The 17688-nt window shown below is 44.7% G+C and overlaps 1 protein-coding gene across 3 annotated transcripts in view; it reads left to right on the top strand.

Moving 5' to 3' along the window:
- Nucleotides 1-17688, top strand: part of PID1 (phosphotyrosine interaction domain containing 1) — a 46452-nt gene continuing 28764 nt past the window's right edge. Inside the window, exon 1 of one of the 3 annotated variants that reach the window (XM_075570192.1) lies at nucleotides 1-103. Coding sequence is in view for 1 of the 3 variants with exons in the window: in XM_075570190.1 (XP_075426305.1) it covers nucleotides 588-617 (30 nt within the window). In the remaining 2 variants the exon portion in view is untranslated. Of the gene's footprint in view, nucleotides 104-507; nucleotides 618-1123; nucleotides 1276-17688 lie in introns of those variants that run through there. The other 2 variants (XM_075570190.1, XM_075570191.1) reach the window with 2 other exon arrangements.

The raw sequence follows: 17688 nt of genomic DNA, 5'->3' as shown, positions 1-17688 counted from the left end.
AACCGCAGACCGTTAAAGCTCTGCGCCCGAGCGCGCGCAGGAGGGGGCGTATCTAGCGCGCGTAGACCCCGCCCACCGTGTGTGGGGGACAGCAAGAGAGGAGGTGAGAAGCCGAGGGGGGGGGCAAAAAAAATAGCGTATTGGGGAACAAAGCGGGACTGAGGGAGGGAGACACGGGGCGGGACTGATAGAAATAGGCGGGGCGGTTGTGAGAGGGGCGGGGCTGATAGAAATAGGCGGGGCGGTTGTGAGAGGGGCGGGGCTGTGTGAGTGGCGTGGGTGTCAAAGAGGGGAGATGGGCAGTGGGATAGGTTAGGTGGGCGGGGCTGTGTGAGAGGGGCAGGGCTGTGTGAGTGGCGTGGAGGAGATGGGCAGAGGGGTAGGTTAGGTGGGCGGGGTTCTGTGAGAGGGGCGGGGCTCTGTGAGAGGGGAGATGGGCAGGTTAGGTGGGCGGGGCTGTGAGAGGGGCGGGGTTGTGGGAGGGGACATGGGGAGACGGGCAGGTTAGGTGGGCGGGGCTTGCAGAGAGGGACACTGTGGGTCTGGCCGCGGCTCTACACGGAGACCCCGCGGGGAGCAGAGCGGACATGTGGCAGCCGGCGACCGAGAGGCTGCAGGTAAGGAAACCCTCGGAGAGAGAGGACCTGGAGGGGTGTGACAGTGATGAGACAGAGTGTCACTAAATGATATACCCGGGGTGACACTCTGATGTGTGACACGGTGTCACTGAATGATATACCCGGGGTGACACTCTGATGTGTGACACTGTGTCACTGAATGACATACCCGGGGTGACACTGATGTGTGACACGGTGTCACTGAATGATATACCCGGGGTGACACTCTGATGTGTGACACGTTGTCACTGAATGATATACCCGGGGTGACACTGATATGTGACACGTTGTCACTGAATGATATACCCGGGGTGACACTGATGTGTGACAGGGGTGTCACTCGGTCGTATGACAGCGTCACTCGTTAGCAGGGGGGGTCTCACGCCTTGATATGACGGTGTCACTTCCTTGGGCAAATCCGTTTACATGCATCAGATCAGCCCTATGAAACCTAATTCCTCCACTACCTCTGAGGTTGGGTTACCTATGAGGTTGGGTTACCTATGAATTAGCGAGGGGTTCTCAGCCCCATGGGGTGTCTCTCCGCCCCCCTGTGACGAGCGGACACCAAACTTCTCAAACGAGCCAGTTATGGGGAATAAAAACAGAAAAATAACAAAAGATGCTAATTTGGGATCTTCCACTGTGACAAGATCAGGTAATTTTCACATACCCATAAAACAAATTGTGTGTGTGTGTGTGTGTGTGTGTGTGTGTGTGTGTAGCCGTGTATGCCAAGAGGTTTGTGGACTTGTCTGAGATGTGAATGTGCTCAAAACTGGTATTTTTTATTTGAAATAGCAAATAAAAATACCACAAACCTGCCTTTCACCATTATCTCTTGGCATACACTGCTTCCACTGCAGCCTAGGGATTCGTGGTAACGATTAATGATGATGATGGTGTGTGTGTATGTACCGTATGTAATATATATGTGTGTATGTATGTGTGTGTGTGTGTGTGTGTGTGTGTGTGTGTGTGTATATATATATATATATATATATATATATATATATATATATAGCTGTGTGGATGAATGTGCGCCTGTTCATATTAAAACGAGCAGTCTTTAACTGGTCAGTGCAGTACAGCCATCAACTTTGTACTTTTGACAAGGAGCACTCGTCTTCAATAACAAGCTGGCATGATATGACCTTCATAAGGCCAGATTTGCTAAACGTTGCTAAGCTTTAGTACGTCTTAACTTCCATTTAAATGAATAAGGTGTGATAAAGCTTAGCACTTTAGTTGATCTGGGTTGTAATGTTTGATTTCATGTCTCCAGCACTTCCACCTGGATAATTGTAGTCATCTTTACGAGCGTTATTGTTATGTATATTGTGGCTCAGTGTATACGTCTATAACCAATGCACACCTAGGGAATTTTATTATAACAAATTAAGTTAAAATGTGCATTTTATATCATGGGTTGTTATTGTGGCAGATGCCAAAGAGTCTGCAAGATGGATCAGGGGTACTTAGTTTAGGGTATTTGTATGAGCCTGTTACTTTTTATTTCAAACAATTAAATACGAAGTTTCTGGTCTACATTAGAAACCCTTGAAAGGTTGGATTTTCATGTATGGATTCACTGTTTGGACGTGAGGGGGAATGGGCGTTCTGCATGCTAAAATAACAAAAAGGAGGTTATTTGTAAGACTGCGACTGTTCAACTATCCCATCGAATCTCCCATTGAGTTCATTAAGCGTTTCTACCGCGGTTTAATAAATAACCGTAAATAATAGCAGAGAGCCTCCTGAGGATCATTATATAAATGTTTTTTTGGGCTGTGTGGGGCTGTACAGGTTACATTTAGGGAGTAATACTTCCTGACGAAGCGTGAAAAAACGCGAAACGCGTTTAAGGCTGTAATAAGGCGAAATAAGGCTGTGTCAGTGTCCAAGTGCAGGACGTGGTCGGGACACTGCGATTCTTCCCCTGTTCACAGTGAATCTGTGGAAGCGCTGCTCTGGCTAGGCAGCAGCTCTCGCAAGATTCACACAACCTGCGGTGCACACTGGGACTTGTAGTTCGGCTGCCTTTGGCAAGTTGACCGTTTGGTGCTCTAGTGAGAGCAGAGCACGGAGAACAGACCCAGGAAGGGACCCGGGGGTCCCGCATTTCCAACAAACTTGTGATTCGGGGGAGGGATGTCAGCGATGCCAGCAATATCATTTAATTATATGTAAGTTATTGATGTACTACATTGAATGTTATAAAGGAATTTTAATCCAACAGATTTTCTTCTCTGCGCTCCTCTTTGTATGTTTACATTTAGGGAGGGACACACTGCACCTGGTTGCATATTTGTCCTGGGAGAAGGAATGTCAAGGAGACGTACCAGCAACATTCCCATTATTACTGCGTCACAATTCTTGTACCAAGACCAAGCAAAAACAATCTGGCGAGAGATGTTTTGGCTTCAGTGGTTGCTCGGTCTTTTGGAGAGACCGATCAGATGTTGGCCAAATTGTCCTGTCATTTTGATCAATGTGTGCTGGATGAGGAGGAGAAAGTCTGGCCAGTATTTATATAAGGGGACCGCCAGTGCCAGCTTCTTGGTCAAGTTACTTAAACTGGTAGCGGACACTTGGTTTAAACTAATTCACTGGCACGACGAGGGTTAACTTTGTTATGAATGAACCCTCTGGGGTACTGTTATTTATCAATTTATTTGTAGAGGAGAATTTACTACAGGCTTGACTCTTCTGTCCTTCATCAGCTTTAGTAGTAATACTGTTTCTCTTGAGCATAGTACCCAACAACGTGTGTGCGCATACAGGAGCTTAACATGTGAATTCTTAAATGTTTCAACCAGGACTACTGAAATGGCCAACGATAGTCCAGATACACGTCCTATGTCCACCTCCTGAAACCAAAAAAGACTTTGAAATGTAGATTCCCCCTTTTCCCCCTTGCTGTATAAGGCAGAGATTATAGTGCTCGCGACGGCGAGAACAGGGCTCTACCTTATGAGGCTGCCCATAGTGCAAATTTTGTCTTTTTGCACGGTGGCCGCGTCACGTGAGCAGTTCAGCCAATGAGGGCGAACCAACCTAGTGAATCCTCCGCCACACCTCCCCAATCGCTGGATGCTCAGTTCACCCATCGCTTGGGCGAGAGGCGCGCGCGACGCCATGTGCTCTGTCGAGTGCGCAACTCCATCGCACGCCCACTATAATCTCAGCCTAATGCAGAGCTGGAAAGAGGAGGTCCAGGCGATGTGTGGCAGCCTACCCCCACCCCTTAGTACCAAAGGGGTTAATTAGCTTTCCCTCTCTCCCCACCCCCCTCTTTGATGTTCTCCTTCAGGCTCCACATCCATAAGGAATACATTAGTGCATTAGACTCGGGTGGCATGTTGTGCAATCTGGAAAGTTGGACAGAGTTTTCATTCTGCAGAAGTCTCCTGAGTGACACGTATTAAGGAGGTCTCAGGGGGACCCGGGGCTGCTTGTCCTGTTTATCTGGAGCCTCTGCCTCCTTCTTGCTTGCTCGAAAATGTTCTCCAGATGGCGAGCCGGACACGCTGCCAGATGAATTTACACAATCCCACAGACCCAAGTTTCTTGGCAAGTCCAGCGCAAGCTTTAAATCTCCCAGAAAACTGCGGAGAACTTGCTCGAGAGCTGAAATAAAACATCTTACATGGCAAAACAGAGCTAATGGAATGAGAGCTTTTTACAGCAACGCAGAGGCTTGCATTCTGCACAGTACGTGCTACTGTGCTGTTAAACATTCCATCTTTTTTTATTGCTCCAAAAAGTAATTTTGATTTACCTGGAAATCCATAAAAAAAAAAAAAAGAAATTCTTCTGTTTTTGATTTTTTTTTTTTTTGTTCTTTTAGAAATTGCCCTGTGGGTGGGTGTGCACTTGTAGAAAAAAGTAAATACGAATAACTTCTAAAAAAAGAAAAGGAGCCGTTCAGTCGCTGCCCGACATGTAATTCACTTGTAAGGAGAAAAGGCATTTATCCTGAATTATTGGGTTTTTAAAGGGTCCCGGTCACTTTATATCTTTCTCTGCTGAAATGGAATGCTGCTTAACATATATCTTGGTGTTCTGAAAGTTAGACGGAATGCTAGCACTGTAATGGAATGCCATGGTAACTTGCTAAGTGGCACTGGCAAATAATTAGTTGGGAGGGACTCCTTCAGCAGATGTGGCCAGCATGGGACCGGAACCATTGACACCTAACCCCTAGTTTTCCAGAGGGTGACGCATTGTGTTAAAAACATCCAAAATGTCAGCAGCTGTCTGAAGAATTAATCTGCAATGGAGGGGTTTTAAGTTGATTCCCATTCAGGGACCTGAAAATATCAAAGGTGTGTGTGTGTGTGTGTGTGGGTGTCCAAAGTAAATGATGGTTGAGGGTGGATGACCTCTGTTGCAAGCGCTGAAGCAACTAGTTTGCTTTGAGTTGTGCACTTTTCTTTTGAAGGGCAAAGTTCTCAAAATGCTGACCAGAGAATATCTGGCACATAAATGGGAAGTGAGAGATCTGCTGACGGGTGTAGGGGGACATGAATCATTCTGATGTCAGGGTTTATCTTATTACTCAATCTGGCAGAGCAGAACACCACACTCTATATGTCAAGGTCAGGCCCATATTGGATGAAATGGAATTAAGTATAGTGCCATGTTTAATAGGTTAAATGAAGCTGATTAAACATAAACAAAAAAGTTTCAACTTCACATTTCTGAAATAAAATCTAGTCTATGTACAGTTCAGCCAGCTATTCTACAGTACTGTTTATTTCAAGAGACCATATCTCCGGCATGAAGCCGTGATTATACCAGAAATCGCACGTGACTTTGCGCAGCTTCAAAACAATAAAATGCAATGAAGGCGCACATACCAATCGCGACGGTAGCGCTGTGACGTGCTGCAAAGCTTCTGTCTCATGAAGAGATTTGAGACTTTGTTTTTCAGAGGCGACGGCCGCATCACGTGATTTGCACGGCCAATCACAGTGCACCACATATATACACACACACGATCTGAAGTTTTACAGCACATAGGAAAATGGGCAGACACGGTATCTGGTGGTTCGTATCTGTTGTCAAAATTCTATGTGTTGATTCTCTCCCAGCATATTCGGAAATACATTACATGATCTTCAGAGCACATGATACCTGGCAGCTGGACAGCTGTGTTCTTTCTGCTCTGCCATACTGTATGAACCCCAGCGTCAAGAGCACAGACCATCCAACATCGGATAACCCCTGCACTATCCCACATCGCAGCATGTCCACCCTTAACCCAATATAAAAGAGAGAACTTCTCCATGCAGATGCCTCTGTAAGAAGTGAATTAATTGAATAACTCGGGGCTCATGAAATTCTGCCATTTCTATTTTTCTTCCTGTATAGCATTTTATTCTGACTTAAGTTGTATCTGAATGGTCAGCTCTCGCACCAAATAACTGCTTGGCATGTCAAGGGGTCCTGCAGTGACATGTCCATAGCTAGGCCCTTGGCTTAGAAGCAGTGGCCAAAGGAGGGGTCACCTCTGTTTACTCCATCCTGCTCCTAACGCGACCCCTTTAACAATGAAATACAGTGTTAAAGTAAAAAATCCTAATACATCTCATACGTAAAGATTCATGAAAACATTTTGTTTTATAATGTCAGACCAGCAACTCTGCATTTTCATACTTTTACTATGTTATTTGGGCCAAGTGAAAATGGTTCCTCTTTAGTCATTTTACGATAATGGACATTTTGCCGGATAACCAAGAAGTGCTGTCAGAAAATAATTTGAGTGGGTCTTGGTCTTCAAACAGATTAGGGTAAAAAAAACTTATTGAACCTTCTTCTTTTTTTTTTTTTTTTTTTTAATTTACATTTTTTGGGAGGTTTTTAAATGCTAGCAGACTTTACATTTCTATCTTCCAAGAGGGGTGTCTCTAACCTGCTTCTCTCTTACCCATGTGTTAACCACTTAATAAATACTTTTTAATTCAATTTTTGGTCGTGGCTCCCACTGCAATTTTTCACCAGGACCTGGCTGTGCACCGTGACTTCCAATTTGGATCCTTCTCTTTCTATCTTCCAATCCTCCCATTTACTGGCCAGTGCCTAACGATGGAAGAATGCACCGCGAGTTTGGTACTCGAGAAAGCCATGAACTATCCAGCACAAGTTGAGGTTAAAGACCAAATGAACAAACTATGAAATAAACACAAAGTGAAGAACTCATTTCTAGCACCTTACTTGTGTTTATTGAATGTTATAATTGCGTTACTCTACATACACAGCACAGTGTACTCTGGCTGCGAAGCTCAAAAATATATCCCACACCATCTATTACCTCAAATTACCAGCTTCATACGCATGTACTCTTGTATTTATTTAATATATATCTATCCCTCTCTATATCTTTAATGTATGTGAACCATTTCTGCACCAGAATGACCTGCAATGCACTGCAACATAAATGTTGGGTGTGATGTATCATGCTCTGATTCGACTCTGATACTCTTAAGTCATGGGTGCGCAATTTGTCCCTGCTGCGCCCCCCCCCCCCCTGCCTGCTTTCCTCCCTGCTCATGCCCCCCCCCCCCCCCTTACCTTCTCTTCGGCATCAAAAGACGCCGCAGGGTCACGAGACCCCGGGGCATCATTTGACACCACGTTGTCATGGCGACGTGTCGCCGAAGAGAAGGCAAGTGAAGTTGCAGAGTCCTCCTGCGATCCCCCAGCATTAATTTAAATGCCGTGGAGGAAGAGCACAGGGCCTCTGCAACCGCCGCGCCCCCCCTGAACAATTTTGCGTGCCCCCCCCCCGTTTGCGCACCGCTGCTCTAAGGTATTTTTGACTGGAAACGGCATTAAACAATCATTGTCATGTATAGAATAAGGCCTGAAGTCCATAACTTTTTTTATATTTTCTTCCATTCAAAATGGTGGAGTCTAATGTGAAAAATAATCAGAGTGTAATGTGTTATTTAAACATGTTACTTAAAGCAGCAGGACACCTTGCACCACATCATATTTTTTTCCCTAAGATTGAAACAGAGGGTCTCCGAAGATGTACCCCATTAATTTCAGCTCTGGGGACCCCCTGTTTCCAGAGATATTTGCCTTTGTTGGGGTGCTGGTATCTCAGCAGCCAGAGAACTTGTGTTCCTAACATAATGTGGCACAGGTCAATAGGAAGCTGTCGTCATCATCCCTTGTGGGTGCCTATTGGCTGCGTGACCTGGACATTTAAACCCCAGAGCTATTGGCCCCACTACGGAGGTAAGTATCTCGGGAAGCAGGAGGTCCCTCGCAGCTGAAATGAATAGGGTACATCTCCGGACACCATCTGCTTCAATCCTAGAACAAAACCAACAAGAAGGAGATGTGGCACCAGGTGTTTTGCTGCTTTTAGTAACTTGTTAGTTACATTAGATTCTGATTATTTTTCACAGGAGATTCCGCCATTTTGGATTGAAGAAAATATAAAAAGGATGGTGTATATGAGAGCCTTTTAAAAGAAAAGGGCAGACAGTGTGAAACCGCAAATGTATTTTGACATGTAGACGAATGCAATTGCACTTGCAAGATATCCAAGATAAACGAGCCTTGGGTGTTAACGGGACACTCGTGCCCTTCCGACAAGATTTTGGAAGCACCGCTCCACAGCGTTCATCTATCCCAGGCCTGCACGACTTATAAAGCGAGACGGGACAAACTGTGTGCACATGTGAAGAGTTTTTGGGAGGGTTTTTTTTCCAGCATATTAGGGGTGAGATAGGTGCTCCTGCACACTTTTTTACCCAGGAGTTGGCTACATGTTTTTGACAGTAGCATCGTGACACACTCGCGATCTGTATTTGGACTTCGTCCGTCCGTATTGACCCTTTCCCTTCCCATCCTTCTCACCCTTTCTCCCCCCCCCTCCCCTGACCCTTAACGACCATAAAGCTTTCTCTTGTGATACATTGGTGCTGATACTGGGCACTTTATCTTCAGATTTGTCCTGGCAGCACATGCATAGACACTCGGCTGCAAACATCCAGGACTAGAATATACTGTAGCATTTTCAATCATACTTCCTAATAGCTCACATGGACACGGTAACCATTCATCACTGCATATCATGTGTCCAAGAATTTTTTTTTTGTAAATATTTTTCCTTTATTGGTGTCATACATCGCAGGGGTACATAATACCGACACTGGCTCACAGGCCAACTTGTAAATACGGCGCAGTGCATGTACATGGCATAGAAGAGGTAAATGACACACAATAAACCCTTTTTCCTTCTTTCAATAGTGAAAAAGAGAGGGGGAGACGAAGGAAAGGTGGATAGTTGGGAACGACTTCGGGAAGAGAGGGGGGAGGGGGTTAGGGTTCGTCGGCCGTAGGGGGGGGGGGGGGAGGAGTAGCTGAGGGGTTTATGTGGGGGTTGATAGTCCTATCCAGGGTTCCCAGGTAGAGTAAAATTGTGGGGTTTTTTGCTTTAACATTGCCGTCAGTTTTTCCATGCTCATAATTCCGTCTATTCTTGTAATCACAGTTCTTCTGGAGGGGGCTTTAATTTTCTTCCATGCCGCCGCGACACAGCATCTCGCAGCTGTCAGTATTGCCGCCGCGAGTCTGGCCGCTGGGGCAGGGAGGTCGTCAATTGGTTTTCCCAGCACGTAGGTCAGCGGGTCATGGGGTATTTCTATATCCAGGGTCTCGTCAGGAGGCCCTGGATCCGGGACCAGAATCTTTGGATCTCCGGACATGTCCACCAGATATGGGGCATGTCCCCCCTTTGACCACAACCTCTCCAGCATTCGTCTGAAGTGCCTGGGTAGATTTGGCTCAGTCTACTCGGGGTCAGGTACCAGTGGAATAATATTTTATAGATGTTTTCTTTTGTGACGGAACAAATTGAGGTTTTGGTGGCTGCTTCCCAAATATCCTCCCAATCCTCAAGGTCCAAGTTGGTGTTTAGGTCTTCATTCCATTTCTGCATATATAGGTGGTTAGGGGGGGGCTGAGATGCTTCGAGCGTTTTATAAATCTCTGATATGAGGCCCTTTTGGTATTCGCCTTTGAGGCAGAGGGTCTCGAATCTAGAACGCGGCGGGAACTTGAGAGTAGGGGACTGGGTTCTTAGGAAATGTCGGATCTGGAGGTATTGGAAAATGGGCAAGTTGGGGGACGTGAATGTGGTTCTTAATTCCGGGAGGGACATGGCCTCGTCTTTTTCCAGCAAATCCGCAACCACTCTGATGTTTAAGCCTTGAAATTGGCTGAATTGGGATCGGGCGCATCCGGGTGGGAAGTCCGGGTTCCCGAATAAGGGGGTCAGTTGAGAGGGGGTTGAAGCTAGGCCATATTTCCCTTTGGTTTTTAACCATGTCGACCTCGTGCATCTCATTGCCCCGAGACCAAGTCTCAGCGATTTCCTGTTTTTGAGAGCTGGGGACCACAGTAGGGTCGGGAGGGGGTTCGGGAAAGCGTGGTGTGTCTCGATCTCCAGCCAGCAATTGGTGGCGGGGGAACTGTTCCATACTACTGCCTGCCTCAGTTGGGCCGAAAGGTAGTATCGGAGTATGTCCGGGGCCCCCAGGCCCCCTCTCGACCTCGAGGCTAATAGGACCGATCGTGGGACCCTGGCTCTACGTTGTTGCCATATAAATCTTAATATAAGGGCCTGAATATTCCTCAGTTCTGCTAGTGGGACAGGGACGGGGAGGGTCTGAAAGAAGTAGAGCAAGCGGGGTAGGATGTTCATTTTGGTGGATACTATCCTTCCGAACCAGGAGATCTGGTGGGATAGCCAGGTCTCAAGATCTTTTAAGATCTGGCGGAAGAGGGGGGGGGTAGTTAATTTGATACAGCGAGTTATATGAACTTGCTATTTTGATTCCGAGGTATTTGATGTGGGAGGTGTTCCATTTATATTTAAATTTCTGTTGTAGGGCTGACCATACGGGGTTCGGGAGGGAGATGCTAAGCGCCTCTGACTTGTCAGTATTGACTTTATAGTCTGATAGTTGGCCAAATTCGTCAAGGAGTTTTTCTAAGTTAGGGAGGGAGGTGAGGGGGTCTGACAGAGTGAGAATTATGTCATCGGCGAACAGGGATATTTTGTATTCCCTGTCTCCGATTGGGATACCTTTAATAGTGGGTTCAGTTTGAATTCGGGCGGCCAGGGGCTCTATGGATAGGGCGAAGAGTAAAGGGGAGAGGGGGCAGCCTTGTCTGGTGCCGTTTTGTATTTTTATTGGGTTGGAGCGGCCTCCTGGGAGTTTTAGTAGGGCTGTTGGATTAGTATAGAGGGCCCGGACGCCGGCAAGAAATGGTCCGGAGAAGCCGAATTGGCGCATCGTTTGGTCTAGATAGGACCATCTGATGCGGTCAAAGGCCTTCTCTGCGTCGAGACTTAGTATCAGGGCCTGGGATTGTTTGAGGTGCACGTGGTCTATAATATCAATAATTTTGCCGGTGTTGTCAGAGGCCTGTCTTCCGTCCAAGAATTTTTTAACCCCTTTCTCACTTGTTTTTATTATATGTGTTCCGAAATACATTTTCCGTGATATCTTGGTAAACCCGTGTGCTCCTCAGGGATTCTCTCTCTTTTTTTGTTTTTGTTTTACACATATAAAAAAAAAAACCCAATACATATTTTAAAAAATCCTGCCAAATGCATATAAAATCTGCTCTCATCCTCGCCTCCTTGCCACCTCTTCCCCTGCTAATGGTGTTAACCTACAGTATCTAATTTAATACTGACTAACGTTGAAACTCGCCTCACAAATCAGACATCCCAATAGCCTGCACTCATGGCTACTGTCCCACAGTCACTCCTACCAACCATTGTGGCCAAGCACTGCTATCTACTGCACTTATTCCTCACCTGCGGTCTCTGTAAATTTCCCATCTAACCACTTAGATTGTAAGCTCTTTGGGACAGGGATTTTCTTTCCTAATGTCTGATTTTGCTGAGTACACATTTGGCATAATATAAATAAAGACCTACATGCATGCATATAAAACCCACTCAAATACATATAGAAAACCCCAAATACATATCAAAAGCCCCCAAAACTTATATAAATAAACTAAATACCCATAAAAAACAAATAGCCTAAAATACATATAAAAAGCCCCAAATACATATAGAAAACTCCCAAATTCATAGTATAAAAATAAATACCTGTACCTACACTGAGCTTCCGCCACTCACCAGCATGGAGGCCCGGTGACGTGCTGACGTCAGAAGCATGGGTCAATCGGTGTGGAGGGAGGCCTGAATATTACTCCCCAAAGTAATGGGGGAGCGGGGCGCACAGTGAGTCCGGGCGGATTGTATGTTGTGCAGGCCAGATCTATCCCTACTTCTTTACGTTGTCTGAAGCTTCTGAATTATCTTCATATTTAGGGTCCAAGATTCAAATCCATACGTGCGAACAGGCCGAATACACTGATCGAAAACTTTCTTCTTGAAGCACAGTGGAAGGCCCCCTTGAAATATTATCTACCAAATGCGCTTTATCCCATCTTCATTCTCCTATTGACTTCATTCAAAAGGTTCCCATCCAGTGTTGTTTGCCGGCCAATGTGGACATCGTCTTCGACTTGTAGTTCTATTCCATTTATTTAAATCTTGGCAGACTTGACACATTTGTTGCACATCCCTTTGGTCTCATTGAGATTCATACGGAGTCCCACATTCTTCCTTGCCTTGGCGAGTTCTGCAATTCGTTGCTGGATGTCTTCTGGACTTGAGGCAAAAATGTAATTTGCAAATCGTAGGTGACTCAAACATTCACCGTGGCTTTTGATTCCTTTTTCTTCCCACTCTAAAGTCTTGAACAATTCAAGTGTTACAGTGAAAAGCTTTGGTTACATGGTGTCTCCCTGTCGCACTCCCTTGCTGATCCTTATCTTGCTCGTATCTTCATGTAATCTAATGGTTGATATGGCATTCTCGGAAATGTTCTTTATAATATGAATGTACGCGTCTTCAACATTTTGTCTACTTAGTGCATTTGGGACCGCTGTGGCGTAGACAGAATCAAATGCTTTTTTGTAATCTACAAATCCTAATCTGAGTGTCAGATCATAGTTGCATAGTAAATGAGGTTGAAAAAAGACATGCGTCCATCAAGTTCAACCTATGCTAAATTTAGACAACTGATACGTATCCTGTATTTGTATTTGCAGTATTTTGATACAAAGGAAGGCAGACAAAATCCCCAGTGAAACATTATCCAATGATGTCTCATAAGTGAAAATTCAATTCCTTCCTGACTCCAAATAATGATAGATTACTCCCTGGATCAACATCCTTCCCATGTTTACTTATTTGGTATATCCCTGTATACCTTTCCTTTCTAAAAAGATGTCCAATCGTTTTTTGAACAAATCTATTGTATCTGCCAACACGGTCTCAATGGTTAATGAATTCCACATTTTAACTGCCCTTTCCTTTTGTTGCGGTGTCGTTTTGTACTGTCCGTGGGATAATTGGTTCTTTTGAAAGCTCATTGTGTTGCCTACGAATATATTCGTATATACAATAGTTATCATATCCCCTCTTAGAAGCATCTTTTCTAATGTGAACACATAAATTAGGTAGCCTCTCCACAAAGTCAGATTTTCCATTTCTTTTATTTATTTTCTTCTTCTGCACTTTTTGGTTCCATAATGTCGTGTTTTTTTTGTTTTTGTTTTGTTTGTTTTTAAATATGGAGTGGCGCCCAAAACTGTACTCCATATCCAAGGTGTGGTCTTACTAATCCTTTTATAGAGGGGCATAATTATGCTTACTCCCCCACTTAAGGCTAAGGCCCCGCTCCCAGTGTCAGCGCACCCGCACTGCAGACAGGCGGTGCGCTGAGATACACAGACCGCGATATGCGGTCTGTAGGGAGCGGGAGCTGGAGCGGGAGGTGGGCGGGAGTGGGAGGTTTGACAGGGAGGGGGGGCGTGGCTTGAGCGGAGGGACCCGCTACTCTTTCCCCCCTCCCCTCCACGGGCTGCAGGAGGGACCCGCTACTCTCCCCCCCCCCCCCTCCCTCCACGGGCTGCAGGAGGGACCCGCTACTCTCCCCCCCCCTCCCTCCCTCCACGGACTCGGGCTGGAGCTGCTGAAGGTAAAGTTTAAACACACACACACGCAGGCACTCATACATACACACATACACACACACACGCAGGCAGGCACTCATACATACACACATACACACACACAGGCAGGCAGGCTCTCACGCACTCATGCACTCATACACACACACACAGACAGAGGCAGGCACTCGCACTCATACACACACACATACACACGCACTCAGACACACACACAGACAGGCACGCACCTGCTTTCACTCCACACTCCTCCCCGCTCCCCGAAGCCTCTCCTCCTCCCGAAGCCTCCCCTCCCCATTGGCTCACAGCCACACCACGTGACGCGTCAACGCTAGGAAACACCATTCTCTTGTGTCTCCTAGCGGCTGACGCGCCACAGCGTGTAGTCAGCTGTGCCGCCAGGGGGGACCGGGACCGGCTCGCGAGGATTCCCCTGCTGGTGGGGAACTCGCGACATAGCCGCCCGCGCCAACGAGCGCAGCGGGACCGAGGCCTAATGCAAGATAAGATCTTGTTTGCTTTTGCAGCTACTGCATGACATTGGGCACTTTTGCGAAGCCTGCTGTCTAAAAGCACTCCTAAATCCTTCTCTTCAAGGACTCTCCTAATTTATCCCCGTTTAATTTGTAAATTGACTGTTTTATTCCTGTTTCTCAAATGCATAACTTTACATGTATCTGTATTAAACCTTATCTGCCATTTACCTGCCCAAGTTTCCAAACTATCCAAGTCCTTCTAGAGAGAAATTACACCCTGCTCTGATTCTACTCTTACACAATTTAGTGTCAACAGCAAAGATGGAGACTTTGCTCTCTATGCCAACCTCAAGGCCATTAATAAACAAGTTTAAAAAGCAGGGGTCCCAGTACTCCACTCAACTTTAATCCAACCTTTAAATGTTCAATTTTCGACAACTCTCTGTTGTCTATCCTTCAAGCAGTTTTCAATCCAGGTGCAATTTCCACCTGGAAGTTCCACCACAGAGTTCAATTTCCTTTATTTTGTACACTAAACTCTTGTATGGCACCGTATCAAAAGCCTTTTCAAAATCTAAGTAAATCTCATCAATTTAATTACCCTGGTCTAAATTCCTACTTACCTCCTCAAACAAACTAAGGTTAGTTTGGCATGACCTATCCTTCATAAATCTATGCTGACTATTACTAATTTTGTTATCCATTATGTATTCCTGAATATTATCCTGTACTAAACCTTCAAGTCTCTTCCCCACTATTGATGTCAGGTTTACAAGTCTGTAATTCCCTGGTTGTGATCTAGCTCCCTTTTTTAAATATAGGCAAATTTTCTGCTTTACGCCAAACTTGTTGTACTGAGCCTGTGCAAATTGAATCCTTGAATATTAAATATAATGGTTTGGCCATTACTGAAGTTGGCTCCTTAAGAAAAATGTGGGTGCATGTCAACGGGGCCAGGTGCCTTATTTACTTTATTTTGATCAAGCCGCCTATGCACTTCAGTTAACCCATTGTTTGTTAATATAGAGGTTGTCACTTCCTCCTGCGGCACTATTTTTGCAATTGATTCTTCCCTGGTAAATACAGAGGCAAAGAATATTTTTTAAAACCTCCTGCTTTTTTCTGATCTACAATAATTTACCTGCCCATCTCTCACTGAAAGGGTTTCCTGCATTTGATTTTTTTAAATATTTTGTTATTACGGTACTTAATTGAACTTTTTAGGGTTGATCTTTCTGTTACAATTTTTTTTCCTTTAATTTTACATTTTTGCAACTTTTGTTGCATTCCTTATAATTCTGATACGATGCCTGCATCCCTTCTGACTTTCAGAATTGAAATGCCTGCCTCTTCTTTTCCATTTCCTCCCCTACCTGTTTATTTAGCCACATTGGTTTAGACTTGTTTCTTTTATATTTATTACCCAAGGGTATGTGTGCTTTTCTAACACTGTTTTAAAAACTGGCCATTTATCTTCAAAAAATTTCCCTGCAGAAACATAATCCCAATCCTTCTAGATTATTCATCAATTTATTAAAACCTGCCTTTCTAAAATGCAAAATCTTTGTTGAACCCATATATTATGTTGTTTTGATTTTATTTATTTAAAATGAGACAATGTTATCACTGTTTCCCAAATGTTTGCGACTTGATTATTTTATGTTAGTTCTACATTGTTTGTTTTGATTTTACCAAATCCAGTACTGCCCCTCTCCTGGTTGGTTCCTCAATAATTTGAGTCATGGAATTGTCTTTTAGCACCCCCAAAAACCTGTTTCCTTTTGCTGTAATGCTAATCTCATTGCCCCAGTCTGTCTGGATAATTAAAATCCCCCATTATGCAAACATGACCTAGTTTTGATGCCTTCTCCATTTGCAAAAGTATTTTGGCTTCCTCAATCTCACAGATATGTGGTGGTTTATAGCATATGCCTAGCATAGGTTTTAGAACCAATTAAACATATAAACTATAAGCATACTCCACCTCCTTCTATTTGCTCGACCCCTCTGAAAAAAGGAATATGCCTCTAAATTAATTGCCCAGTCATGAGTTTCATCCCACCATGTTTAAGTAATACCTATGATATCATACTGCTCCCTTGTGGCTATTAATTAAATCTCCCCCATTTTATCTGTCAGGCTCCTTGCATAAGCAAGCATGCATTTATGTTTTTTTCAGTCTGTGCTATTGTTATCTTACCTGCTCCTGCCTTTCTACTCCAGTTGGATTTAGTCTTTAGAAGTTTTCTAGTATCTGTATTTAATATGGGTGTCTCCCTGTTTGTCAAACTCCCTCTACCTCCATGACCCCTAGTTATTTCCCAATTCCTATCTATTCTATTTAGTTGGGATGTGCATTGATTCTTTATTTAGTTGAGCATAGCAACAGAGTCTCTGGCGGATCCTCTAACGCGTTTGTCTTTAACAAAGCCCTGCGGGGTGAAACGCGTTGGAGGATCTGCCAGAGACTCTGCTGCTATGCTCCACTAAATAAAGAATAAACGCACATCCCAGCTTCTGTACATTTTGTTCGGCGGTGCACCGTTTTTCCCTGTATGCGGATACAAGCTGTTCGTGACGTCATCGGGAGCACGCCGGGATGCTGAATTGGATAAAGCTACACCTCCATCGGCTACAGACCACCCATCGGGACCGGAGAGTCTTCCGTAGTGAGTGGAGGGTCGGCATGGACGGATGATTTTGTTTCAACAGGACGGCCACATTGACATCTAGAACTGTGAGTTTATTACAACAATATTAGAGCCCACCAGCGGGCCAGTTGTTTAGAGAGATCGGTTGCATACATCCACTCACATAGATGATCTGACTGCCTGTCCCTTTTCTTGCCCCTATATATGAGATATGGGTGGCACACAATAATATATAGCCTTTAATTCAGCAGTTTATATTCTTCTGAGCGCTGAAGCAGTAAACATACCATGTTTACTACACCACAATATTCTATTTAGTTCATTATCTGTTTCTTGTCTGTCTCCCTCCCCACCCCCCCTCCTTCCTCGTTTAAAATCTCCAACCTTTCTGACATCCTTCCCCTAGCATAGAAGATCCCTCTTCATTGATCGTTTTCATCACTTGTATGACTTTGATGTGGTCCATTGTGTTGTATCCACTGCAAAATCCTGTTCTCTAGGCTGGACAAGAGCCAACTATTGCATCCGATTTAGTGAGTATCTTCATAAAAATCTTGAAAGTGATATGAAGTAGACTAATTGGTCTACAGTTCTAAAGGTCTCATTTCTTGTCGATGAAGATAACTGGCATTACCCCATTGCTCTGCAAATTAAAATATCACTTGTGAGCACATTCACATGTCTCAGGCAGGTGATTTTCACCATTCTCTTAGCATACAGTGATCTGGAATTGACTTGTTCTTCAATCCGTATGTAAAGCGTTTTGCAAGAAATTTTTTTCTGCTACCCCAGTTTCTTTCAAGATTTCAGTTGTAATTCCATTTTCCCCGGGAGCCTGCCCATTCTTTATGGATCTTATTGCTT

Source organism: Ascaphus truei, chromosome 14 (genome assembly GCF_040206685.1).
Source record: "Ascaphus truei isolate aAscTru1 chromosome 14, aAscTru1.hap1, whole genome shotgun sequence".
In the NCBI taxonomy this organism is placed as follows: domain Eukaryota; kingdom Metazoa; phylum Chordata; class Amphibia; order Anura; family Ascaphidae; genus Ascaphus; species Ascaphus truei.
Note: the sequence above shows the minus strand (reverse complement) of the source record. Positions and strands in the feature narration are given on the sequence as shown.